General features: G+C 35.9%; 1 protein-coding gene across 7 annotated transcripts in view; it reads left to right on the top strand.

Moving 5' to 3' along the window:
- Positions 1 to 27,419, top strand: part of SDCCAG8 (serologically defined colon cancer antigen 8) — a 111,416-nt gene that overhangs the window by 24,218 nt on the left and 59,779 nt on the right. For all 7 annotated transcript variants that reach the window (XM_027887305.1, XM_027887308.1, XM_027887304.1 and 4 more), the window contains 3 exons: positions 155 to 289; positions 3,287 to 3,403; positions 15,324 to 15,466. In XM_027887305.1, coding sequence (XP_027743106.1) covers positions 155 to 289; positions 3,287 to 3,403; positions 15,324 to 15,466 — 395 coding nt within the window. The remainder of the gene's footprint in view (positions 1 to 154; positions 290 to 3,286; positions 3,404 to 15,323; positions 15,467 to 27,419) is intronic.

A 27,419-nucleotide genomic window follows, 5' to 3' on the forward strand; every position in this document is an offset into this window, starting at 1 on the left:
ATGATAAATTTTATTGTACATACTTATTTTTTATTGCATTTATAATTCTATGTATTTTGTCTACATACAGTTAATTTTAAGGAGAGCTTCCCACAAAATTTAGGTCTATGGTTGGTTAAATTGTGTCATTACAGTGTTCTTGGACTTTTTGCAGGTGACAGCCTTGTCTGAGAATGTGGCCGTTTTGGAGGCTCAAATGAAGAAAATTACAAGTGAAAAGAACTCTCTAGTTAACCAGTTAGAACAATCACGGGATCACCTTGCATTTCATGAAATGGAGATGAATAAGGTAAGCACATTTATAAGTGAGTACTGAGCTTGGTTTTCCTTATCACTGTGACCTGAAAGATGAGAATTTTTTCTTTCTCCATTTTCCTGTTTTGGTAAAGAACGTGTGATAATGTGGGCTTCATCTGAATATCCCACAGGCACAGCTGTAGGAGTAAAAAGATAACCTTTTCAGCTTGCCTAGGCCCCTTGTCATGCAAAAGCTAACTTTTCTACTTTGCAGTCTGTGTAGATCACTATTTAATACTATTTAAAACTATTTAAAAATTCAGTAAAAATTGCATTTGGTCTGAATGAGACAACATAGTCTTTAATGGCTACCTCTGGGACATGCAGTGCTAAAATAAAGGGAGCTGTATCAAATCACTGTTTGTCGAATACTTTCCTTTAGACTTTGTGTGTAGTATACTCCTTTATTCATTAACACTGATTCTATGTCCCTTACAAGGACATCTTTCTTCTAATTAAGAATTATAGCTTAACATCTGTCTAGTGTAGGTGTATCACTTTTGTGTGCTTTATTTTGCACGTTTCTCAATCTATTAGAACTTTATATGGGTTAACATGAGAATGAAAAAAACACTTTGTTACAGCCTCTCAAAATGTCTGTATACCTTACCAATTATCTTTAGGGCCTATCCTACCTTCTCAGCTGTTAAGTGCAAGGTTCTTTAGGCCTCTAGAGATTTCTGGAAAGGTTTTCAACAGTTTCTGTCTTCCCCTGCTTCCCCAGCTGGTAGAAGTAAGTGAAAGTATTGCTGAAAATTCACAGCAAAAACTCATTGCAAGTTACTAAAAATTTTAAGTCCATTTCAGCTGAAAGACAAATGAGTATTTTAAGCACGTCAGAATGGTTTGATTTACCATTTCTGAAACACACTTTTAGTCTTCCAGGCTGTGTTTACAGATGACTAGCACCACTTACAGAGGTGAAGAGCAGGTAGTAGGTATAAATATTTATTGATCTGAAAAGAATAATATTGTAGCCTGCTGATTTGAAGCTATCTCTCAGGAGAGTGCTACTGTGGTTCCAGTCCCTGCTTCAGTTAAGGTTAATCAGTACGAAGTTGAATAGGTGGTCACCTTGCAATAGCCTATATTCTGTTTTAACTGCACTATCCTAAGAGACTGGAAAGCTTCATTTGTGTCACTATACTGAACTGAAAAGTCTCAAAAATCCTGGAGGAACGCCCTGACTATTGATCTGGCAGGACTATGTGGATCACCCCCACATTTTCCATTGGCCATGTAAGCGACATCTTTGTTGTGAATCTGACTCCTTGTTTCCAAACTGAGTTTGCCATTATTAAAAATGGCAAATAGCAACACTTTTGAGTTTTGGCTGAAATATTTTTTTCCTCATGTAACAGAAGTCAGGGGGGAAAAAATTTCCTTCATTCCTGAGGAGACTGAAAAATCTGTTATTAGGACAGCACCATCTGCTGATTCTTCTGTGTTATTCACTTTGTACAGTCTGTGGAGGAGCTGAAGGCGAGGATTGCTGTATTTCTTTAATTTTATGTGGAGGAAGTGACATATTGCATTTTGCTACATTCTTCACCTAAAGGAAGGAGGAGGTAGAAAGAGACAGGGTCTACAAGCTATGCCATTGCATATTATGATTTTTTTTTTAGTTGCATATGATATTTTAGTGTTTAAAAATATGCTTTAGAAGTTTGTCATTCTTTAGAGCATTTGCTGCTTTGCACTGTTTGCAGTGGCTAAGTTCACAAGCTGTCCCTTGCATTTATAAGTGATGTTACTTCTTAAAAGTTGCAACAGTTGGATTAGTTTTTTCCTAGAGTGATTTCATTACAGGATGCGTGTTTACTTTTTCCCTACCTTTTTTTTTTTTTTTTTAAGAAGAAGGAGAAAAAAAATAGTGAAAATGAGAAGAGGTATAAGACTGAAAATAGAAATTAATTTCGGTTGTAGAATATGTGAGAGCATTTTTGAGAAGCACAGAGGATTGCAGCAGCAACTTAAAGGGTGCTCATTTAGGAAGCAAGTCTGCTGAAAGAATGTAAGCAACGCAGGAAAATAGAGTGAGCTGGAAAGAAAGTTGTCTAAGAGGAGCTGTGAATAAACACATTTGCATTCTCATTAGGGAATGTTCATGTATTTATCTTTGGTTAATTAAGGTGAAATGAACAGGCACAAACTGGAGGTGATGGCACAAAAAGGGGACAGCTTTGACTGAGAAATTGAAAAAAATTCCTGCACAACAGTAAAGAAAGTTATGTGGGAGGAATTTTTTTGTTTTGTTTTGTTCTTTTTTTATTTCTTTTTCACTTTCTCTTAACCCCTCCCCATACTCATGGAAGATGACAAGCCCTCAGGTAGAAAGGATTGAGGAGACAACATGACAAACACTCCAACAGCAGAGAATAGTTGTCCTGTGGGGAAGTGATTTCTATAAATGTTGCTTTGATCCATTTCTTCTGGACTATGGATATATTTAAATTAGGCATTGTTTTTTAAAGAATTTAAAGTTTGCCATAAGTCTGTAAAGCTCTGATCAAACTTTGAAAATTATTGTAGTTAACATCTAAATTTCTTTCTTAACAGTTAAAAATTGGCACATTAAGAAAATACACCTTTATATAGGAGTGTGATACATCCTTTATTTCTAGATTTTGAAGTGTTGACGTAGACTTTCTTGGGATTTTACAGAGAATGGAAGAAGAATATAAAACCAGCAACTGTATTTTAACTCTATTTAGTGGCGTATATTTACAACATAAATATTTATACTTAGCAAAAGCTTGATCCAAATATATTTGAATCTAGAAGGTACTGCATATTTCAAAGTTAATGATTATATAAAGAACTCAGATCCACCTTTTTATATAAAAACATTCATCATAGCAGACTTAAAATATCTGTAAATTTAAAATATGTTGCCTATCAATGACCTGTAGAGGGCACCAAAAGATCTAATTGCAAACCCTGGTCTACCCTTCAAGCTACAGATCATGTTGTCTGTGTAATCTAACAGGTGTGTGGAGAAATGCGCTATCAGTTGAATCAAACCAAAATGAAGAAGGATGAGGCAGAAAAGGAGCTCAGAGAGTACAGAACAAAAACTATAAGGGAGCTTGAAATTAAGGACCAGGTAAGAGATAATACTGCTATAACTTTGCAGTTACTAGTAGCCTAAGTAGGGTTATTTCAGAAGCTGGAATGATTCATTTTTCTAATAGTGGTCATTTATTAGTGTTAAATGGTTTCTAAATTAATGGCAAAAAGCCAGCTATTACTGCTAAATAAATACCTCTTGGTTTTCTTAATCTTGTTTTCAGCCCTAGTCTGTTCAGTTTTGCGTATTACTCATCACATGCTTTCATATAGAATTACTCTATCATATGTATTTATACGAAGTACTTAAATTGTATGTACTGTATACATATGTTCATACACTTTTTCTCACAAATAAATCCACACATAATTACCTATACATGCAGCCTGACAGAACATTAAAGACTCTAAGCATAACATAAGGATGCTAAAAATGAAAATAATTTATCTTCCAGTTTCTTTAAAGATTCAAGGTTAATGAATACTGCGATTCACAGAAGTTTAAAAAAAAAAACAAAAACAAAACAAAAGTAACCTTCTAGAAAAAAATAACTGTAGAAAAATTCCACTTGGCATTAACTGTTGCTTATCTAAAACTGGGGTTTATAATAATACAAAAACCAGTGTATGCCTTACAGGTAGTCTCTGAGAAAACATCCCATGCAGTAAGAAGGATTATTAGAGTAACCTGCAACATACTTGGCAAACAGCTTGAACAGGTGTAATCTGTATTTTTTGAAGTGCCCATTTTGTTGAAATTCTATCCATTTTTTTTCTCTAGGACTTCAAACTTTTAGTTATTCCTTCAGAGATGTGTTTTGCACATGAATGGGTATCTTCTGAATACACAGATATGTAAGATGCACGTGAGGGTAATTTTTTTAATATGCATTTTGTTATAAGGGCAGCCTATCCAACAGGTTTTGAATCATTCTTTTTCTTGTAAATAACTGAACACATCATTCCCTGTGTATAAATATATGTAGGGAAAAAATGCAGTAATTCTAAAATTATATTTTTATTTACCAGTTCCCCCCAAAGTTTCTTACAGGGCGATAAGTTTATTAACTTAATAAAGTGCAAGCTTGGTCTGGAAGCAATTATTAATTCAAATTATAATGAAAGGATACTAAAGTCCAAAGTAGGAGCTTATTAGATAAAATAACCCTTCAACATGTGTAGAAATTCCTACGGTGCAGAAAAACAGAGGTCTTAAAGCATTTTCTTTTCAGGGTTGTTTTTTTTTGTTGTTGTTGGTTTTTTGTTGGTGGGGTTTTTTGGTGCGGGTTTTTTTTTTTTTTTTGGTCTCTCATCCTTTAGGCCTAAGGACACTGAGAAACAAAAAACAAGCTTGTCGTCTGTGCCTTGACAGATATCACAGATAAAAGAGTTGGCATAATCTTGGCATACAAATAAAACAGGATGTGTTTAATAAGATACTTGAAGAAGTATCTTGGATTTTATATCCTGTTCTCCAACTTGCTTCAGGATTGCCTTTTGAACAAATTGCAAAATTTAACAAAATATTTTAACCTCGTGTATTGACATACTGATATTTTAATCAGTGTGGGTATGAGTACACCAAAATGTGGTGATTTAAAATTTGATATAAAGTGAAGTGATGTGAGGGGGAGTTCCTATCAGCAAAGATTATTAGATAATTAGATAAAGATTAGATAATTCAGTAATTACATAATTATGTTGTTCAAATATGATCGTTGGTTCCTAAAAAAATAGGGAAAACAAACCATTTTGAAATTCTCAGACTCAGTATCTAGCAGCTGTTTTATAGCTGTGGCTCTAGGAATCCAGATAGTTCTGGATAAGTCCTAGTATTATTTAACATGTTCAAAGGCAACCTAAGAAAAGTGTTTATTCATTTTTGCGTTGTTCTGTTGTTGTTGCTGTGGTTTTTTTAAATCAAATTTTAAGGAATGTTAATAAGTAACTGCAAACTATTTCATGTAAATGAAATGAAAACAGCTCAATCACATCTAGCTTTGTATTTAAAGAAAAACTTGAAATGTTTTATCTTATATGGCACTGAATAGCAAACAGTAATTGTTCTTTGGTCTCTCAGCCATGACCTGACCTTCTGGCTAAGAGACAGAGCTGATACCTTCCTTGGCCACCATCTGTTCATAATAGATGTTTGGTTTTTTGTTTTTTTTTTGTTTTTTTTTTTTAAGTAGAGAGACAATAATGTATGAGTATTTTCATGCTATTCTGTATTAAATGATGCTTTTTTTCTGTTTTAAAAGGAAAGAATCATGTTTGATATTGAGAGTAAGTTTACTGTTTCTTGGGGTATAATTGTATTTTTAATTGTGGTGTGGATAAATTTTAGTTTTGAAGATATTTTTTCTTTTATATGTAGTAACTTCTAAAAAGGGATTAAAATTGTTCAGGTGTGTCAGAATAGGCAAATCCCCACATGTACAATTTAGGATCATGAGATACATATATGTCAAATAAATGTAGGTAATTATTTATCATATACTGGTATTTATAAAGCTCTTCAAGAATGAACTTGCATCAGTTAGGGAATTTACAGGGAGTATATGTCTTTGGTCTTATTCTCTTTTATCCTTATGTCTCTTTTTCGTATCTTTATTGCTTGGTTAGGACTAATATCAAGGTGTCAGTATTTCTTATGACTGCCTGTTATTAACATTTTATATGAATATTTCTTAAAATAAACATTAAGAAGCAATGAGCAATGTTTCCATTTAAATTGAATAACTGTTTTGTAATATCATCCATCATGATCCTGATTAACATCAGGATTATGGAGGGAGGTGGGAGGAAAGACATGTACCACACGGCTTCTCTACACAAAAACCACATCTGTTCATCTGGCCCAGTATGTTGTAAAGTAGCATCACCTACTGCCCTCTCTTTTTCTCTCTCAGCCCTCCCGTTGTGGTTGTAGCTGTGCTAAAATAACAGTGTATTACCTAATACTTTTACTGCTTAGGAACAAGCTTTATAAGTGGTATGAATATAATGCCTTCATGGCAGTAAACTGTGTCCACACTAGGGGTTGTACTAGCACAGCTATATCAGAGAAAAGTCACGCCCTAACCTAAATAGCTATTATCAGAACAAAAATTGTGTGGCATATTTGACACAGCAGGACTTCACTTCTATAGTACTTTTTCTGTTAATTTATAAGCACTGCATGGCATAATTTGTGCATTTCTAACAGAAACCGTACTTCTGACACGCTAAAAAATTGTTCCTCAGATTAGTCTCTCTTGTTCTTTTCTGCTCTGTCTTATATAAATGAAATTCTCTGTTAATAATTTGCTTTCTGTTTGTCTGAAATAATTTATATTTGGTTTATAAAATCTGGCAAGCTTCAGCATGTAGATGTGAAAACAGTTTTTAGTATTGGTTTATGCAGTCAAAGCCAATTTGGTCATCATCCTTATTAGATCTTACCAAGTAGCATTGCTCCACTGGGAGTTGTGGTATCCTTGTAATAAAGTAATAGGACATTTTAAATTCAACTTCAGAAACTAACTGCAGCTTTTAAATTTTGTTTTATTCTGTTTTGAGGAATCAGATAAATACTTTGATGTAGAAATAAATCCAAACTGGTAATCTTAACCTGTAAAAAAGTCTTTAAATTTGGGCAGGCGTAGTTTGAAGTGGAGGGTTACAGAATTCTGTTGCCTATTTGAGGCAGTTCCTGTGACAGAATGAAAAGCTTCAGAAATATTATACTAAAACCTACAGACTTTTAGGAGTTTTCTGCATAGCAGTTGGAGACTCACTGATATGCACAACCTGTACAAATAGGAAGAGCTACACATCAAAGCATTTTTGTGCAATATGACAGAACCTAAATGATGCCTCTGTACACTATAGACTGACAATTTTGCAGACAAATAAAAATCTGGCAAAATTGCAGTCCAAAAGCATTTTGCCAAAGGGTATTTTGGGAATGTTTATCTCATTTGTCATAAATCCATGATTTATAGTAACCTAATTTAGAAATTATAAGAGGAGAGATTACTGACTCTGTCTTCATCAAAAATAATTCAGGCCAAGAATTTGGGTATATATCCTGGAAATGCTGCAGAGTGTCCAGTGCAAGACCAGTAACACCTTCTGAAGACCTTGATTCACTGAAACTGTCTTTTTATTAATAGATATCAGGCTTTCATAAGTCAACCTCTTAAATACTAGAGTTTTTACAAGCTGTGACATTCAGCATATCACCAGATGTTCTGAAACTTCTAAGTTTTAACAGAAGTGGTGAAGAAGTGTTAGCATTATGTGTTATGTGTATTCTTGTGACAGTCCTGTATCTGACATTTTCTTACCTCATTAGTTCTAAAGATGCTCTGCAAGTTCTATTTTGAAAAGAAATTCTATTAAATCAGTAAACATATACTTGAGTAATATTTGGCAAGAAAACATTAAGAAAATGTGATAACCTTTACTGTAACTGAGCTCTTTCCAAGGAATCATTTTGTGTTTTGGGCATTCAATGCATTAATTTGAAAAGGAGTAAATAAGGATAAAATGGCAGTACTTTATGCCTTGCTTTGATGTGAATTTTCTGACCTGCTCAGGAGGAACGTCACTCTTTTTTTTATAGCTGAACTTACTAGCTCATCTCAAGATTTTTGAGGAAGACTTTGACCTGCAACCCTGCAATATGTAACAAAAATGTTTAATTACAATTATAATATGTCTGCTGCTGCTCTGCAATGGCATTGCTTTCCTTTGCCAGCCATCCATTCCTTAGGGATCAGTGGTATGAGCAGCGTTCATTAAATTCTTTGTCATTTTTCCATAAGAAAAATCCTAGGGACTAGGATTCCTGGTTGTAGAATTTTCTGTAATGACTGGTCTGCATTTTCTGTATGAGTCTGCTTCCCCTAAGCAGCTGGCCTGCTAAGAGAAAGAACACAGCTGGTAAATCAGGATTTTATTGTTCATAGGTGTAGTTGGCCCATGTAATCTTCTTCCGTGTTCTGTCATCCAGAGTGATGTCATCCCACAGTATATGGAAAGAGGAAATAATTCATGTGCGTTAAACATTATTGAAAGTAGGAAAGGAATTGCACATCTCTTGATAAAGTGGGTATATATACTAAATAAATACTTGTTTTCTTTTGTTTGTTTTTTTTTTCCTTCTTGTTTGACTAGAAAAAATGATTGTTTTATCAACAGTCATTGTGTCAACACTGAGAAGAAAAAGAGTATAAAAGTCCCTATCACTTGTCAGTTGTTACTGCATAGGTTTTCTTTCCAGTTATTCTTTAATGCTGTCCAGGAGGAAAGAACAGTCTCACATCAGTAGTCTCAAATAGTGTTGGAAAGGATAAAAGGAACAAGGTTTTTTTCTCTCCTGTTTTTCAATAATAAAGTAGGAGTAATATTCCTCTTTTTTCTTTCTACGTGCATCTCTCCTTTTCTAAAATTCTTTTATCAGCAAGAAAACCATATATTTTGCACTACCCCATTCTCCCCTGTCCCACTCAATGCAATCCATTTATTTTCAAAAACCCAAACATCATGTTCCACTGTGACCAAAATCACTTTCTTATCTCCACTGGTGGCTACTGAGCTAATCTGTAGTACAGCAATGTCCTCTGTTAAAATGTGACTGTAATAATCTATGGGATTGGAAGTTTTGTTCCTGAAATAGTATTGCAGTTCAGATATTTTGGCAAATTAAAAGCAGATATTTTCATGGAAATAATGAGGTAAAATCCTTGTATAATGTGTTTCCACTATTCACTCCTGTCTGTTTCCCAGGGTGTTTATCCACAGGGACCATATTGCTCTTTCAGAGTTTGCACAAGGACAGGCCTTTGAGGTTACTTCTTAATTAAAAAATTAATAAATATATAAAAATAAATATATAAATAATAATAAATATATGAAAAATAATAAATATATACTTTGCAACGTAATTTTTTTCCTTGCCCCAGATAACAATTGCAGGTATAAAGATTGCTTCAATGAGATTTAGAATGTGTGCTTTTAAGAGTATCCACCTTCATGCTATCCCCTGCTCTTCCTAGCAAACCTCAGGGTCCTGTCTCTCTTAATTCTCGGTCGATTTGGAAGCAGAGGGTTTGTGGCTGATGGCCTTTGCTTAGGTAGTGGCTCTTCTCTTGAGGCTCTGCCTTTTACTGGAGCACACAAGGTGTGTGGTACTGCCAGGTGCTGTTACAACTGATGAAGTGGTCACAAAACTACCTGTTTTTGAGGAATCCAGAAGTCCCACCAGATCAGGTTAGAATAGTAGCCATCCAACTAATTGCAGCCTGCATTGCTTACCTAGGCTATGTCTTTGCTTGTTCCTCTGGTCAGTTAAGAGATCAATTGATTTCTGAGCCAGCCATACAGAAAAAAAATTTTCGAAGGAACCATGTGTGTTTATTTGGGTTGCTTCTTGTGTTTCTGCTCACATTACTTGCCTTCCATGTCAGGAAAGGTTTTCAGATTTCTCTTTTGGGCTAGATGATTTGTAGAATTTACAGTAGTCTTGTGGGTTTTGTGAATTAACCTCTTAGAAAATGGAGGTCTTTGTGAAATCTTCTAAGCCTTGCGTACATTGGATTTGTATATTCTCATAGCTTCCACGAAGGAGGTTTCCCTTATGAACCCAAATTTAGTTTTCATAGCTGCTTTGTGTCTTCATTCATTTGAATGAGGATTTGAATGGAAAGCAGCGATAACTCATACACAGTGTAAAAGGGAGAAAGACATTGCTGGGATGTGGCAGGAGTTAACCTTGTGATGGCCCTAACTCTCTTTACAAAGTTGGATAGTTCTTCAGGTGCAATATGCTATGTCAGATGGCCATGCCTGGGAGGTCTGAGGCTTAGAGACCACTCTGAACCTAGAGTTGCTTGATTGATATCAGGATTAGGATAGAAATGAATGCAAGTGACCCCTGCTGCATATGGACTGATAGTAATCTTTTCTCCAAGTAAAATACTCAAAATCTTGCTCCAAAACCAGTCTTATTTTGTTGGGATTTTTTAATTAAAAAAACAAAAACAAAAACAAAACTTCCAATTAGTTCTGTCCCTGATTGATTAATATATTAATGAGGATAGAAAGCAACATGAATTGAAATAATTAAGTAGTGCAAAAATTTGCTGTCACTGGTACATATAATATTTAAATGCATGTGAATGGCCATACTGGGGGCACTTCTTTGAAAGACCATGGTTATAACCTTGGTCCTGTGCACTATCACTCGTCTCATTGCTTTGAATGGCTGCTTTAGTAAATGAAACTTAGCTTGTGAGCATCAGGGCCTGTAGAAGTGTGTATGTTTTTATAGGTGTTGATTGCCTCTGGGGGATGTACCTGCAAATACCAACCACCATGGTAATTATATTTCACTTTTTATTACTTTATATATGTTCCTTTATTTTTGGCTCTAAATTATACCCCTTTAATATTTAATAATAACAATAATAATTATAAAAGTTAGTAAAAATAAATTAATAAACTAAAATTAATACTAATGGTGGAGAATGAAGTATGAAACAAAAAGAATGTACTGTAAATTCTCATAAATATTTTCCTCCCTGGAATTATTTTACTGCAGAATTTGTGCAATGATATAGTCGACCCAAAATACTGTGTATTTTCTTACCTGATATCTGAGTGTATTGCTACAACAGTAAATGTCGTAAATCACTCGTGAATTAATTTGGGTTTAGTTTATTTTTTATGTTTTAGAACTCTTCCAAAGTTTTTACGTTTACTTCAGAATACAAGTTCTTTTATCACCACTTAATCATACTCATTTATTTTAAAAAATAAAAGTATTTGTCTTTTCTGTCAGTTGGCTGCTATTTAAAATTCTGTGAAAAACATCTGCTAGTTTGAAATTTAAAGTTGCATTTTTTCATACAATAGAATCAGCGTCAGCATGAAAAGAATTAAACAATTATTTTAATTTTTAATTTGACTTGTTTTGAATGAAACTGTTATTTCCTTTAATCAGATTTTGTAGAGATAAAGGTAATTAAAAAGCACATTTTTACAATATATGTAGGTATTGTTAGGTGCAGGTAATTTCAGATAGGTTATGAAGAGGATATTTGAGGACTGATTCAGTGTTTGAGAAATCATCTTTTATGTTTTCCAGTGAGTTGAATTTATGTCACTGAATAAGCATCTCCAGTGTATTCCCCTAAAAATGTGTTTGTGAAAATATGAAGATAATTTGTAAATGCATCATAAACTAAGGAATGAGAAGTGACACACTTACGTGCTTCAAGAAAAGATATAGAAGGGTCCTATATACTTCAAAGTGGAAAACTTAAAATACTAAAGGTGTTTGATGGTAATGCTGAAAAAAGAATAATTGATATAGAATTAAATTTTACTGCTGTGATACTTCATCAGTGTTTTAATTTATGTTTAGTTAAAACTTCTTTCATGTAACTGAATATGTGTGTGAAATGGTGGTAATGTGTTACAGCTTACTAATAATGGTGTTTCTCTTACTGAGGTTTAGCCTGCCATCTTTCAGTGGCAAAGTGCCTGTTGATATTCCTGGGAGTTTGGGCGACTGCAGAGCAAGACAGATTAAACAGTACTTTTGAAGTTATGTACAGAAGTAATAAGAACATTAAAGTTGCGGAGTTAAGCACCAGAAGTTGCCTGTTCTAACCTTAATGTAGTCTTGTTGTACGTATACATTATGATAATTCTGTTCCTTGTTATACTGAAAATCTGTTTCAGATTTTCTTAAATGCAAGATTGTCATCTGTCTTTTTGCAGTTCTGTGCTCCATCTCTCGTCTCTCACATACATTGAAAAGTTAAGTACCTTGAAGAAATAACTTTCTGATCATGTTGTAAAAAGCTGTATCACAGGTGATAGGCACTGAGGGATCAAATTAACACTGCATAAGAAACTGAGCTGTCAGCAAAATGCTTTAGTTGGTGGTTTGTTTCTGTCCCTACAATTACACTTGGACCTGGATAGCAGCTACAGAACTGCTTGCAGCTTCCCAGTAGAAATGGTAACTTAAGTAGTGCAAAAACTAGTTTGAGTCCAAATAGTTTCAGAAAAATGCTCCTGATAAGGTTCCCTGCAGGAACAGTGAAAAAGATTTATCAATTCTTTAATTTTTCTGTAGATTAAATCCTGATTATATTGTGATGACCTAATGGTGGACTAGACTTGACATATTTCAATATAGAGTGTGTTTGTGAAACTGTTATTGTTTGCAGGAGAGAGAAGAGGATTGGCTTTTATGGTATGGGCATGTCTGAAGTTTTGAGGCTTCATGTTTCAAACTATTACCTGAGTTCTTAAACTAGAGTAACATGTAGCATTTAGAGTATGGTCTGTTTTCAGCGTGCTGATGCGTGACTCCAACCATATTATTTTCACCTAGCGTTTTCTGGTGTTTCAAAAGAACAATTTAGTTGATAACCCAAAATATAAATGGATTAGATGTTTCTGGTATCTGAGTTGCTGTTAACGTGTTTTCTCAGGTAGCATTTTTCTGTCGTCCCTTTCTCATGAGGTTATCTGCTGTTTCTGCCGTGGTCATTACTAGAATTCTTGTGTACAATTCCTTCTCTTCATATAGCTCCATGCTGCAAGTACCTCCAAATATTGGTAATTTAAGATGTTTATATGTATCTCTGTATATACCTACACACATGAACAAACACATGCATACATGTGTATGTGAGTGTGTAAAGGGGTTGATACTGAATTTTTGAATTACTGATGAAAATAGCACAAGTAAAATTGTTCTTCAAACCCCACGTTTGCTTTCTTGATATTTTTAATAGAAATTATAATACACCTGTGAATCTTTAAAAATGTTGTCATGAAATGACACTTCTGTGTCTGAGAATTTCTCTCTACACTTTCATGACAACTGAAATCTATGGATGTGTTCTTGGGTTCAGCCCTGAAGGTTCAACATCTGGCCAATGGAAATGAAACATTTTCACCAGAGGTTCTTGCACTTGGAATTCATTTCCTTCTGTAGGTCTGTGTCAAAACCTGACTGAGCCTGTTTAACTTGAGGCAATGGTGTAAAGCCCATCTGTTCCTTGAAACTTTTCCCTGAAGGAGTGATCTAGAGTGTATTTATATTCTCAGCTGTGGTTGCGCTTTTTCAAATACTTAGTTGATGTTTTTTGACTAATTTGTGGTTTGGGTTTGTTTAAAGGTATGCTGAATGGACGTATTTTTGAAGCAAATTTTAAGAATGTTGCAAAACTTCCCTGTCTTTAACAGTGAAGAGCTCATGTCTCTGCTTACTGTGGATGGAGGAATAACATTTATGAACTGCTACTGTTAAGAGGAATAGAGAACCCACTGAGACTTCTGTTCTATTTAACTTATGCAAAAGTCCCTGAAAATAAGTACAAATGCAAAGCATATATAACTGAATATCTTTATACACCTGGTTTTAAAATAGGTCGCTACATTCTTTAGAAGGAAAGAGTACTAAAGATTTTGTATATAGATGTACTATCTTTGCATTTGAACTTGGAATTATCGATTTAATTTGATAGGAAGTCCATGTGATAAAGCAAGGTTCTAATCAAAATTTCCTTCATGAACTCTTGTTGAGTATTCTTGTGGGGGAGAAGTGTACAGTTAAGTACTTAACAAAATTAAAAATTAGAAAACCCAACATTATGAAATGTTTTTGTGGATGAAGAGACTGTATTTGTCTGACATCATGACAATGTAAGTAGTTTAGTTAACATTTTTGTGGGAGGAAAAAAACCAACATTGTTGCAAAGGCACTTCAAATGTAAATACTGGGACAGAGTTACAATAATTTGTTCTTGTAGGATATTTGAATGAATAATTTCATTAATTAAAGAAGATAGATTCTTATCTACATGAGGAAATTATTACAAGTAAGACATGGTATGAATTTCAAGTATAATAGCTATTCAGCACTAACTTCTTATACGAACAGTTTTATTCTATACTACAAATGACCTTTCACAGTTTAGTTGACTGAAAAACATGCAAGTTCCCTCCAGCCCCAATAACAAATAAATATTTATGTTGGGAGTTAGTGCAGAACAGTTACTACATGTTAAAATTACATTGTAGCTTATTCTGTACTCCATTTGCCTTCTTAAAAGCATTCTTAGGACAAAGTATAGCATTGTGTTACAGATGTATTCCTACAGGTACTTGTATATTACATATGGACTTACAGTAAAATATATTATTTTTAAGAATATCTATATTCATCTGTACATTTTGAGATATCATAAGTCTATTATGCTTCACTGAAATCAAAGATGATGGTCATGCAAACTAGACTGTTGTAAAATAAATTAATAGACTCATCAACTTTAGTTTCTATGTTGACATATAAGATCTAATGTTACTAAAACAGTGGGATTAACAGCAGCTGGTGGGATTAGAGTTCAGATATAAGTCATAAATTACTTCTTTTCAATAATGTTACAATCACAAAATTACCTTTGTTATCATTTGTAATATTAGATAACAAATCTAACTGCCCTCTTGTCGTTGCGTATGTGATAAAAAGGTATTAAAAAAAGAAAAATAAATGACCACAAGAGTTATCCTATGTCAGTCTGCTTCTGAGGATGACCACTATTCCACTGCCTTTATGGCTTTCTAATGCAGTGAATTCAGGACACAAATATGGAAGCATTCACATGAGAAAATCAGAAAATGTTTAAATTCCTGTAACTCTTAAACCACGTGAAGACAATGGCACTGCTTGTGTATTAGTGTATTTAAACATGATATGCATTTTGACTTTTCATAAGAATGTAATTTCAAATACTCTGATTTGCTTATTTTGCAGTTTTTATCAACTAACTACTTTTGTTCTAAAACAGAAGTGTGCATTGTTTCTCAGGTGCTCTGATTACATTTTTTTGTCTTCAAGTGTATCTCCATTTCTTAAATATACTTTTTTGGTTCTATAATTTTCTAAGAAAATAGAAAAACTGGGATTAGAGCTGAATGGAAGCAAACAGCGTTTGGAACAAGCCCAGCAGGATGTGACAGGAGCCAGAGAGGAGTGCCTAAAACTGGCAGAACTGCTGAGTAAATCTGAACACCAACTGCACCTCACCAGGTACCCCTTATCCTATTACATGCTGTAGTACCAATTTCATTCTGCTAATTTTTTGCCACAGGCTTCCCCACAGTTGTTGTAGATCCTTGTAGTCATTGTCTGCATGGGCAACCCTCAGTCAAGTTAGAAGCGGAGGCTGGAATAAGTGAGTTGTGAACTACAAAGTGAGTGATGAACTATATAGAAGTGAATTTCTAGTGTAGTAGAGAAGGCAGTGTTCAGCCCTGCTGATGAGGTGGCATGCTTCTGGGCAGGAAGAAGAGCAGGGGACACTGTGGAAGCATTCTTCTTGTCGTTGCTGTGTAGGACAAAGATATTTGAAATGTTTAAGACTAGTGTACAGCGGCACCTTTTAAGCATAAGAGTTCTCAGATTAATAACCTGAAATTTCTGCAGCAGAATGACCAGGAACATATAAATGATCATAATCATTTCTATAGGAGGTAAGCTCAAGTAAGTGAGGAGGGTGTTTAAATCACTTCCTCAGTGAAGATACAGTACAATGCAATGTGTGATGAGTTTATTCCATCCTTGGGTATAGTTCCCAATTTTATTTAGTGTACTACGCATTACACATTTCTAGAAAACTCCAGAAGGTTGACATGCCAATTGTTCCTTGCAGCTTGCGTTTTGGTAACGGCAGAATTGTTTCCTTTTGCCTCAGAAAATGCTATTGTCTGACAGTTTGCAGACTTCTGGTTGTGTGTGTGGTTAGTGTTTTGTTCTGCCACCCTGCTCTCCTCAGGAGTGAGCATCCAGAAACAAATCTGGCAGCTTTTGCTCAGTCTTTAAAGAAAAAAGTTAAGTTAGTTTAAATTTTTCAAGGGGGGAAAAAAAGCTCAGATTTTTATCACTTAACAGAAGTCTGTGTGTTTATCCAACTCTTGTACATTTTGGGCTTTGTGAGAATTTTGCCATTGAGTAAATGGAAATAAAATAGAACCTTGTCTAAACTATTGAATTCAGTGAATCATTTTTTTTTTATTCAGCTAAATTCCTCTGTAATTCAGAGCACGGTTGTTTAACAGATGGAAGAAAGTACCACTCTAACAGCCTGTATTTAGAGAAAAAAATATGCTAGAGGTTAATGAACTTGAAAAAAGTTTTGGGTGAGTTGTTAAGATATCTAAAGTTTGGATTTAGCAGAACTTTATTAATAATGATTTGTTGTGATAGTTAACCAAATGGCTTACCATGCTCCTTTTAGCAAAAAGCTGATTATATGCAATACAGCTCTGGATATCTTGGGCGAAAACTGAGTAGCGAATTTATAATTTTTTATTTTTTTGTGAAAGTACTTAAAATGTAAAAATGAGGACTGTTACCTGCTTTTACACAGCAAGGTAATTAAAGCTGAATACCTAGCATACAGATGATTCAGCTAGCTTTTATGGTCTCTGACTCAGAAAGTTTCTGACATCCAAATCACTGGGTGTTGGGAATAGCGTTTTGGGCAAGTAATGCTCTGTGCTGGCCCCGTTCTCCTACAATTTCACAGGCGCCTGCTTTTTAAGACAGATGCTGAACTGCTGCGGCTTCTTTGTCTGACCTTGTGCAGACGCTCTTCTGTAAGGTGCTGATCTCTTGGGTTTTGGGGGTTTTTTTGTTAATACTTTGTGTTCACGTTATGGTTTCTGCTTGTAAGTATTGAAATGTTTTCTATACTGACATGTTGGAAAAAGGTGTATGCTGAGGCATGGGAAATAGATTCATATCTTTCTCCTTGACATTCCCCAAATTCTATAGTATGTTGTAGATTTTTTGTGTCCTCTGTATATTTGGACTGTCTGTCTGCTTTACGGGAACACATTAGGTGATGTTGCTGTCAAGGGTGAAGGAGGGAGCAAAAGAGATAAGTGGTTCATTGCTCCTGGACTGTTACGTGTTTCCACCTTGTACTTACATTGGTAGGGCGGTATTAGAGGTATTCTTGCAGAGTTGCCTGTTTTCTCTGAGTCGCAGAGGAAAACATCCCCTACTCAAATGAAACTTGGCCTTAGCCTGTACTCCTTTTCTTCCTCTTAGATCACTTCCTGGCAGAACTGATTATCTGTGTTAGTGAAGGTATAAAAGTTACATGCCTCTAGTTGCATCGGTTTTGCCTTTTTGAACTTAGTATGTTTTTCATGGATTGGTACATCAGTAGTTGTTGAATGTGACTTTTATTTCCTCATGGTTTGCCTTCTTTCATTTATTCCCTTCATCTCAAATGGCAAGAGCGTCAGTAAAAATACTCACTTGAAGGGTAGGGGTGATAGCAATCCTGGCGGGATTATAGACCCATTCACTGTGGCACTTGCCAAGGAAAACAGATTTTAAGCTCTAGAGTCCTGCCAGTGGGAGGTTGCTGCAGAAATTACACTGATTTAGTGCATCTCTTGGGTATTCTGGCCTTGGCCTTGTCTTCCTGATTCTCTTCTTTTCAGGAGAGGACCAGCTGGTCCGCTCCAAGTCTTCTCACAACGCTGGATTTGAGGGAGGCTGTACTGCTGTTACACCGTTGCGGATGGTCTTTCTGTTGCCTTGCATGACCTGTCTGTGCTGTTCTGGCAGAAACTAGAGGTAGCTGAGGAGATACAGAAATAAGGAGAAAAGTTCTTCACTAATCCACTGATTCTATGTTCGGATATTGTAAATAAATAGGATAATAAAATCAATACAAGAACTTTGGATTTTAATGTACATAAATGAGATGATAAACGTATATGAATGGATTAAATGAGAAAAAAAACATGCAGGCTGTCTCTTAATGAGAAAAAGAAAGTGCTCTGCAGAGCAACACTTCTCCACGAGTCCCACTTCTTTGCTGCATCCTAGTTTTCAGACATTGTTGATTGATTACCAACTAAACAGCTTCTAAGTTAACAAAATGTACTTGTTAAAAAAGAAGAAAAAAAGGTTACAATTAGCTATTCTAAACCATTGCCACATAGTTTAAAATTGCCTTTTCCTGTCACCTTTCTTCCTGGAGCAATATGTTGCTTAGAAATCCTTGCTATTAACATGCATTTTCTGCTATTGAATCTAGTTAGTAATTCTAATTTATATATCTTGAAAAGACTGGGAAAATACAGAATTTTTACTGTGTAGTTTGGGTTGTCAGTCATGTAACTTTGCAGATATCACCATGCTATGACACTGACCATGATTATTTAAAGTTTTCTTGGATTTTTTTTGCCCTAGTTTCAGCCTTGTGTTTATTTGTATTAGAGTTACTGTAGTAGGAGAATCTAATGAAACTAGTTCTTAAATCAATGTTAAATTGCCATTACTTTGGCAAGGTTAGGTCTTGCTAATGAATCTTACCTGAATCCATTCTTCAGAGAGTAGAAAACATACAAATCTTGTTCTTGGTTGATGAAAGAGTGGTCATAAAAAATCATGTCAATATACTCATAGAAAAGGTCATATAAAAGATGCAAGATGTTGAAAACGTGTCCAGATCATAGCGTGCCATCTAATTTAATAAAATTTTTAACTATTCTTGTGTAACAGAATCATCATTGAAAAATTTCCCTCTTTCTCTTTCAAACCATATCTGAAGTTATTATTTGTTTTAGTTGCAGTCAGGTGTAGTTCCTGTTTACATATACGAAAGAAGTTAAATAAATCTTAAGAAGCGAGGGAATCATTGAATTTCTAAATTGAATTTTTTTCTGTACCGTCATGTGTCTTCTCAGGTACGGAGGTAGGTAGATGGCTCAAGATACTTTAGATTGAAATGTCATCTAAAATTTGCTGGCAAATAAAATGGAGTAGAACTAAAGCAGATTTAGTTTAGTTCAATTTTTTATTATTCTTGTTTGCTTTTATGAAACATTATAAGCACTATTGAAGGTCAGCTTCTAGGTGAGGAAAAATTACGAAATGAACGTGTGCTTTCAGGTTCAGGTGACCCACCAAGGTGCCCTAAATCCATGTGTCATTCTTTTGAAGGACTAAAGTCTGTATTACAGTGAGTCAGTGGGTGTTGAGTTTCTTGATTATTGTTTTTTCCCCATTATGTGATATTCCTTTTCTCCCCTCTTTTTGACGATGATATGATCTCTAGAAAGCGGCAAATCTAAGAAAGTAGCAATTAGGTTTTAGCAGTGCTATAGCCATCCTACTGTGCATTGGTCCTTCTTGCTAGTTTCAGTGACTCCATTAAGGCTAGCTTCTATTACTTGCAAAATAAATCAAGCACATAACCTTCCAGCTTAATATGGCATTAGCACAATCTCTGAAGCTTTGGTGTTGAGCTGCATGTCGTCATCAGTGCTTCTTGTTAGAAATGCAGCATGCCTCGTACATTTATTTCCCTATTTAAACTATACTATTAAATGATAAAATTGTAAATTAACTTCTTGGTGGTTATACATAGCCTTCTAGGGAGTTGCGCACTACTTAGTATTTATTGTTTTTTTCCTAGCAGTATCTATCAGTTAGCAGCATACTTACTGCGGTGCTTTTCCCAGCAATTTCAGCATGTCAGAGTCCATCATCTATGCTGGAAAGGAGTCCTAAAGAAATGCTTTTACTAATATTACGTAACAGAGATATGCTTTACGTTTCCAGACTAACTGATGAAAGGACCAATAACACTTGAATTGGGGGGTTTGGGGGGAGAAGCATAAGTAGGGGTGTAAGCAGTGATTGATTTCTAATTTTTTTATATTCTGCTCATCTTGTACAGAACTGTTATTTTATAACTCAGGGAGGGGTGATAACGTGAAGCAACTCTGACAACTAATAAACTTTTTAGATTATGCTTCATATGTTTACTTTTCATTAAATTTAGGGACGGTTGCGACTATGTTGTTGTGATTCAGTCAGCATTTATTTCTATCTGTTTTTCATATACAAAGGCATCGGGGTGCCAGAAAATAAACTGTTAACGGAGAATTAACTTCTTTGGCACGCTTTCATACTTATCTTCCAAATTAAAGAAAATGAAATGGGCAGAAGCAGAGTGTAGATTACCTCCTTTTTGTCAAAAATGGTGGGAATTTGAAAATTAATAATAAAAAAGGGAACAGATGCAGTAACATGCCAGAGGGAGATTAATGTGGAGAGTAAAATCTGTGAGCAACAAAACTGAAGCAAACTGAATCAGTGGGAGGTGGTTGTACAATCAAAATCAGGATAAAAGAGAAATTACAAACAACCCTGCACTTGTCAAAGTAGTAGTAATGAAATCCTGACTCTGCCAGCAGCGAGAACCTGTGTTAGCACTTTGGGGTAAGGCCGGGAGCCGGGTGCCAGGTAGGAGGGCAGCGCGAGGCTGCTGGGCGGCAGCCATCGCGTGTGGAACAGATGGCGGGGAAAGCTGGCCGGGGAGGGGCTCCTTCGCAGAGCTAATCAGACAGTAACGGATAGGGCAGCTGGGAGGACTGACCACCGAGAGGCGAGCGGCGGGGTAGCCGCAGCCTTCCTCGATGTGTGCAGTGGTGTGCCCGCCGGCCGGAGAGAAGACCTTGCAACGTCTTTTCTCTGCCGCAACCGCACAAACTTTGGAGGCGGGCGGTGGGCATCGCCCCGTGCCAGGGAATGGGGGCACACGCTGGCACCAGGCTCCCTCTGCGGCCTCCAGGGCCTCGAGTGCGTCCCACCTCGGGGTATCGCGCCCCTCCTGCCTCAAAAATAAGTGTCTTTGCTCTCGGTCCTGTTGTGTAATAAGGTTACGTGGGTTTGTATTTTATTGTTGCAGTACAGTGAACGTAGAAGTTGACAATTGGCAGGTATGCAGAAACGTATGGGTCCAGGACTGATCCAGCAAACCGATAAGGAAACTTTGCTCCCGTTGAAAGTTGGGAGGGAGAGCTGCAGGTCAGCACCTTCCCACAGGGCTGTGCCCCTCCAATGAATGGAACCAGTTTTCTGATGTTTTATTTTTGCTCGGAGGAGGCACTTCCCTCCTCATAAATGAGAGCTTGTGAGAAATGAATGGAGGTCCAAGCCTTCTGATCTTGAGTCACATGAATAATTTGACTCACGTAAGAAGTAAAGATCAATAGGGTTTCTTGTGCAAGTAAGAGGTAGTCATGTGTGAGAGGATTACAAGGTCATGCCCTCTGTTGATGACTGTCAGCTTGAAAGAGAAATGAAAACAAAATTTTATCAGGGAAAGGGGGAAATAAAATCCTGAAGTGTAGCAAGGGAGACCTGACCTATTACTACCCAGTTTTGTTTGATCTGGATATGTGATACCTTTTTAGACAATTTCAACAAAGAAAGCTATATGTCCTGCATCTGCTTTTTGAACTTGTATGTACCTTGTCTGTGGAAAGTTTATAGCTTGGCTCAATTACTCATTTTGAGCAGGGAGGGGAGGAAACATTACAGGGATTTGAAATAGGTGGTATAACATAGCCATATGCTATTTATGCAGCAGTTTCTGCGATAAATCTAATTTGGTGCTGTCAAAAGAAATTAGACTTATTTGGTATAGCAGCACATTAGTAAATGATTGTGGTAGCTTTGAAAGTTGTCATTCGCTGTGCTTTACTTGCAATAGAATCTTGCAGAGCTTTTTTTTCACCTGAGAAACTCTGTGAAAATTCTCAGTTCTTTGTCCTGCAGCTGTAAAAACTGCAAATATTTCCACCACTGAAAAGGAGGTCTTGCTTTAAGGTAATTGAAGAAGGAGATGGGAAAAAGAATAGCTTGTATTGTTAACAATCATATGAATGTATAGGGGGATAAATTTCTCCCTTGCCTACAGGTTTTCATAGTGCAGCTGAAATTGTTTATCTGATTATACAGCATGTAGATAAATTAGTTACTCTGCGTTATTATAGAAGGTAAAATATTTTACCTGCCATGATAAGACCATATGCTGCTTTATGAAGACTGATACTGAGTGATTTGAAATAAATTGGTTCTGTCGTCTTCTGGCAGTGTGTTGTAAAATTTTCGAAGCTGATACACTTTGTGTCAAGATAACACACAATTATTTAAATATCTTTCTATTTAATATTTTAAACATATTTAAGTTATTGTACAGACATATAAAAGCCAATGATGAATTTTGTAGGGGAAAGAAAGAAAATGTAAGTAAAAGGGGTAAAGGACAGATCCAATATCATATATTAATTTTGAATATGAATGTATTTATAAATCACCTTCTTTTCATTTTTAAAGAGTTTTAATGTGGTTGACAGTTTTATTTATTGTCCTACAATACAAGTTTCTCAGGAAAAGGCACTAATACATTTCCAAATTTTAGTCTTAGATTCATCTAAATTTTTTCTCCACGGCATTTAAACTGCAACTGGTCACATCGAATTTCTCTAATGATTGCATCAGGTTGTTGAGGCAGCCAAATTGCTACTGCATGTAGACTGTGGTTCAGGAGCAGTGACAGTACTTAAAGCACTTTGAAGCGAGTAGTGAATTCAGATGAAATACAGAAGAGACTAACTGCTGTAGAAAACAAACATCTTTAAAAGGTCTTTGTTTTGAGCAGTTATTATTCAGCACTAACAGTAGTAAGTTTATGAGTGTGTATCAAATATTTACTTTGATCACATTCAAATTAGGTTTTTTATTTGTGTGACTAATGACAACAGGATAATGATTTATTTTTTTGAACCATAAAAGTCTCAGATACATGTATTCACGGCTGCTGGATTTTTTGCTGAATTTGCTACTGGAAAAATGGTTCTGATTTTTATCTTTATTTTTGACTTGTTCTGAGGCTTTTCTCCCAAGTACATCTGAAAGCTTGTTTTTACAGTAAGCTTAAATGTACTTTTTCTGTCTGTGCTTGGTATTTGTGCACTTAAACAATTTTAAAAGCTGTCTTGTGCTTTCAGAAGTATATTTGAAGTTGTTTATTTTGTGCAGTCACAGTGGTTTTTCATTTGTTGGTATTTTTTTTTCTGTGCAAGATTCTGCTCCTGAAATTCTTGCCTAGAAAAAAATCCAACAGAGAACCCAAAAGGTCCTCAACTGGAGCCTTTGTCCAACTTGACTTTGAAGAGCATCAGCCTGTGGGTTGTCACCTCTGGAGAAGGTAGCTGGTAGATGGAGGAATGGGGAAAAAAAAAAAAATTCACCTGAACACATCATGTTTGGCTGCCTGGCTGCTCTCCTTGCCCCCTTGCTCCTCACCCTTGTGCCAGTGATTGGTCAGGAAAGAGTGTGAGCTGGGAGATGCCTCTCCTGGGTGAGCAGATGAGCACAGCCTCTGCTCTCGGCTGCTTAACAGGGCTGAACTCCTTCCCCTGGCTGTGCCGGCAGCATGGCAAGGTTAATAGCGTGCTGCTGTAGGTTGACCCTGTGTATTGGGTGGTTTCAGTATCAAGCTGCGTTTTTGTAGAAACAGGAAAAACTGTTCTTCATTAGCTTCTCCTTGTTGGTCAGTTGCCTTCTACAGGGTTTAAATCAAACTGGAGAATGAAGTGTATTCTTTTTCTACCAGGGTTCCTCTTCTATTTCCACTGCATTTGTTCACTTGCATTTGTTCATATAGTTTCCTGTGGAAGAAGATCATAGCATCATAAAATATTCCCTTGCAAATGCCCCATATAAGGGATGTATCAGTATTGTTATTATTCAGCTGAACTTGTGCGATATTTGTCAATCTAATTTTCATTAGAGACAAATTCAGACCTAACCTAAGTATAAATGCATTTCTGCTAATGAGATTGGATTACCTCCTGGATTTGATCCCAGAAAGCTTTACTTTAAATTCGTTTTTGGTGAAATGGTAATAAAATGGGTGGTTCACTATGATTGCTTACAAAACTTAAAATATGTATTTTATTTTTTGGTACTATATGTAGTCTTGGTGAAAGATTATCTTTTTTTAAAGGATACCCAAGGTAAGCAGTGAAATTGAAAGATATTTCTTATTTTTGAAGAATGAAACTCTCAAGGAGGTTAGTTAATAATTCAGTAACTTGTGGTTGTCAGAGTGTATTCCAGGAACTGCTAAAAATGATGTATCCTATTGACAATATGAATTTAGTCCCAGCCCTGACAAAGAATCTTTACAATTTGCCTCAGTGTGGAAAGCAGTATTCTAACAAAGAGTTACATCTGTGTGTTTTACAAGGTTTGAAAACAAGAAAAAATATTAAGAAATTTTCCCCTTGATAGTGTTGCTTTTGAAACATCAGTAGGTAAGGTAAAAAAAAAAATTGAAAATTAAATAATCCTCAGGGAATGCTGTTGGCCCCTTTAAGGTTTTACTGTAAACTCATTCATTCAGCTGTTCCCATTTTCTCTTTGTGTTTTTTATTCAGTGGTGTTAAAACAAGTCAAAAGCTTTCATTTATTTTATTTGTAATATTTTTCCACTTCTTTGCATAGCTCTGCAAGTCTTTCTCAGATTCTGCTAGTCTTAGCAAGAAGGAATAGATATACGTACGTGAAGAAAAACACATTAGCTGTTAGAGTTAACAAATAATGATTAAAAGCTATTCTTTTGCTTCTGTATTATTTCTCCTATACCCCAAACTAATCTTCACAAATACAGGACTGTAAAGAACTTCATCTGCTGCTGGTTAGCAGGAGTGGATTTAAATCTACACCGACAGTTCATTTGACAATGACCTTGAGGGGCTTTGCTTCTTGAAGAAGAAAGCAGAAGCTTGCGGTAAACAAAGTTCACTTCTGACAGATGGATTGAATGACAGAAAGGTTGCGAGTGCCAGAATAGCCCTGGCAGAGGAGGAAATGTTCAGTGGAATCCAACAGGAGAGGAGGTGTGAACAGGTGCAGGGTTGCTGACGGAAGGGGAACCAGATGGAAGGAGCCAGAGCCAGTTTATTTAAAGGAAAAGGCAGAAAACACTGAAAGGCTGTGCGATCAGTGGCTAAAAGTGTGCATGGAAGAAGGTAAAAATTCACAAAGCAAAACTGCACAGTGGGATATCTAGCACTTAACATAATGGTAGTAATTTGTGAGTTTCATTTTAAAGTTGCTATTGAAATATGTTTCTCCCTTAACTCTTGACAGCATAAAGAAGAGGGATATATAACCTGTCCAAAAAACCCCAAAACAAAGCACCACCAAAACTCTCAACTGTTATATTGCCTGTCTGTTATTTCTAATAATAATGTGCAGTTCAAATCAGGATAATACAAAAATGATGCCACAGTTGACCGAATGAATAAAAGGCATGTAAGGCTGGATTTTTATTTTTTAACTCACCTGTTTGTATCTACCTCCTGTGATAAGCGGACAGATAAACATGCCTTTCACTGGAATGTTGCTGTAACATCTAGAGAAAATCAACAACAGGAAAGTACAATGTAATGTTAGGATAGTATTTTTCATCTTTTTTTTTGCTTTTGGTCGTAAGTCTGTCAGTTTGCTGGAAAATGTGGTATGTTGCTGTAGGATGGGGTAGAAGTCTAGCTCACCCTAGATCAAATTCCCTGAAAATGAAATACTGTCTTTCAGATTGTCATCCTTAAGAATGCTTTGTTCTGTCAAATGGTTCTGCTTCTTCCTAAGCTGTTCTTGTGAGGCTTGGTCCTTTGAAGGGAATTGAAAAACATCCCTCAACTTCTCAACTTCAGCAATAGTTGGGGAGCAATAGCAACTTCCACATATGAGGCCTGTGGCAGCTTATCTGGAGGTTGCGTGTCCATGAAAAATGCAGGTAACTGTTCAGCAGTCATTCATGGTGCATCTGTGATCTACTGGATCATTCAGCTGTGCTGATCTGATCCAGATCAGGTGTGAGCACACAGTCACTTTCCTTTTGAATTAGCTAGAGCATGCAATGCAGTGTTTATGCTGACTTTATGCCAGCTGCAGGAAGGACAGATGAGACCTGATTCAGCATAAAGCTTGCTGGTACAAAGTTAACGTACCAAAAACATTGGGTTTTTGAACAAATTTAAATTGGCAGAGCGAGTTCATAGCAGATCAGGTCTCTGCATCATTTAGCTGCATCATTTTTTGATTCAATGGTAGGAGCCTGATGGTTGGATTTACTGTATTTACAAGCTGAGCCTTGGAGTCACAGTTGTTTGAAGCTGGTCTAAACCTATGCTGTTGCTGAAAAGTCAAATCCCTAGAGTGGTAATATTTGACTATGTCTGCCCTCATATTGCCAGGCCCTTGCTTCTGCTGACACTGGAAGGAAGACACCTGTGAGATCAGGTTGTTCAGGGAGTTAATCAGATTGAAAAAAAAAAATTTCTTGAAGAATAAGTTGTGTGAGTGCTAATTATAAGAGGATGAAAGAAGGACTACACCTCTTACACTGACAGTATTGCCTTAGACTGGCTTAAACGTGTCCTGAAGCTACATTGTAAGAGTCCGCTGGTGCCAAATTCAAGAATCACCATAAGTCAAGAAAATTATTCCTCTTTTGAAATACAGTGAAAATAATTTAAATAAATTTGTGTATACAGAGTACGTGCCTGTAAAAATGTTCTGTGTTAAGCAATTATTTCAACATATAGTAATTTGTAAAAGGGGCTTGTGGAACAAAGAAAGAATATTCCAGAGAAACGTGTGCAGTACTGTGAAGTGCTAGGGCTACATACTAAGGCTTCAAAAAAATCACATCATCTTATGTTGCATGCGACTTGTACTCTGTATTTAATTGTCTGTTTCTATAGGGACTTATCAGCCAAATATTTCACAATCTGATGATAATAGTCACAGGAGGATCGGTGTTTACTTACAAGGTATGTATCTTGCTGGCAAGGCTTATAGATGTGCCAGAAAAATCAGATTTTGATTCCAAGTCAGTATATTTGACCTAATATGAGATGTTAATTACTGTTAGAGACACTCTTCTCTTTTCTAACAGTGAAATAGAGGGCAGTTGATGGTATTTGGCTGTGATTTGGGAGACAGAGAACTATTCAGATTGAAAACAAGTTATTGTCTACATTGAGGAACTAGTAGTTTTTTGTCTATATCTTGAAGGCGTAATGGCAAAAGAGTAAAATCACATTATAGACTAGATGTTTGCAAATTCTTTCTTCTATGCTGAATTTAACGT

This window comes from Empidonax traillii, unplaced genomic scaffold (assembly GCF_003031625.1).
Source record: "Empidonax traillii isolate 1590-97213 ecotype Southwest subspecies unplaced genomic scaffold, ASM303162v1 scaffold206:size1282135, whole genome shotgun sequence".
NCBI classification, from domain to species: Eukaryota; Metazoa; Chordata; class Aves; order Passeriformes; family Tyrannidae; genus Empidonax; species Empidonax traillii.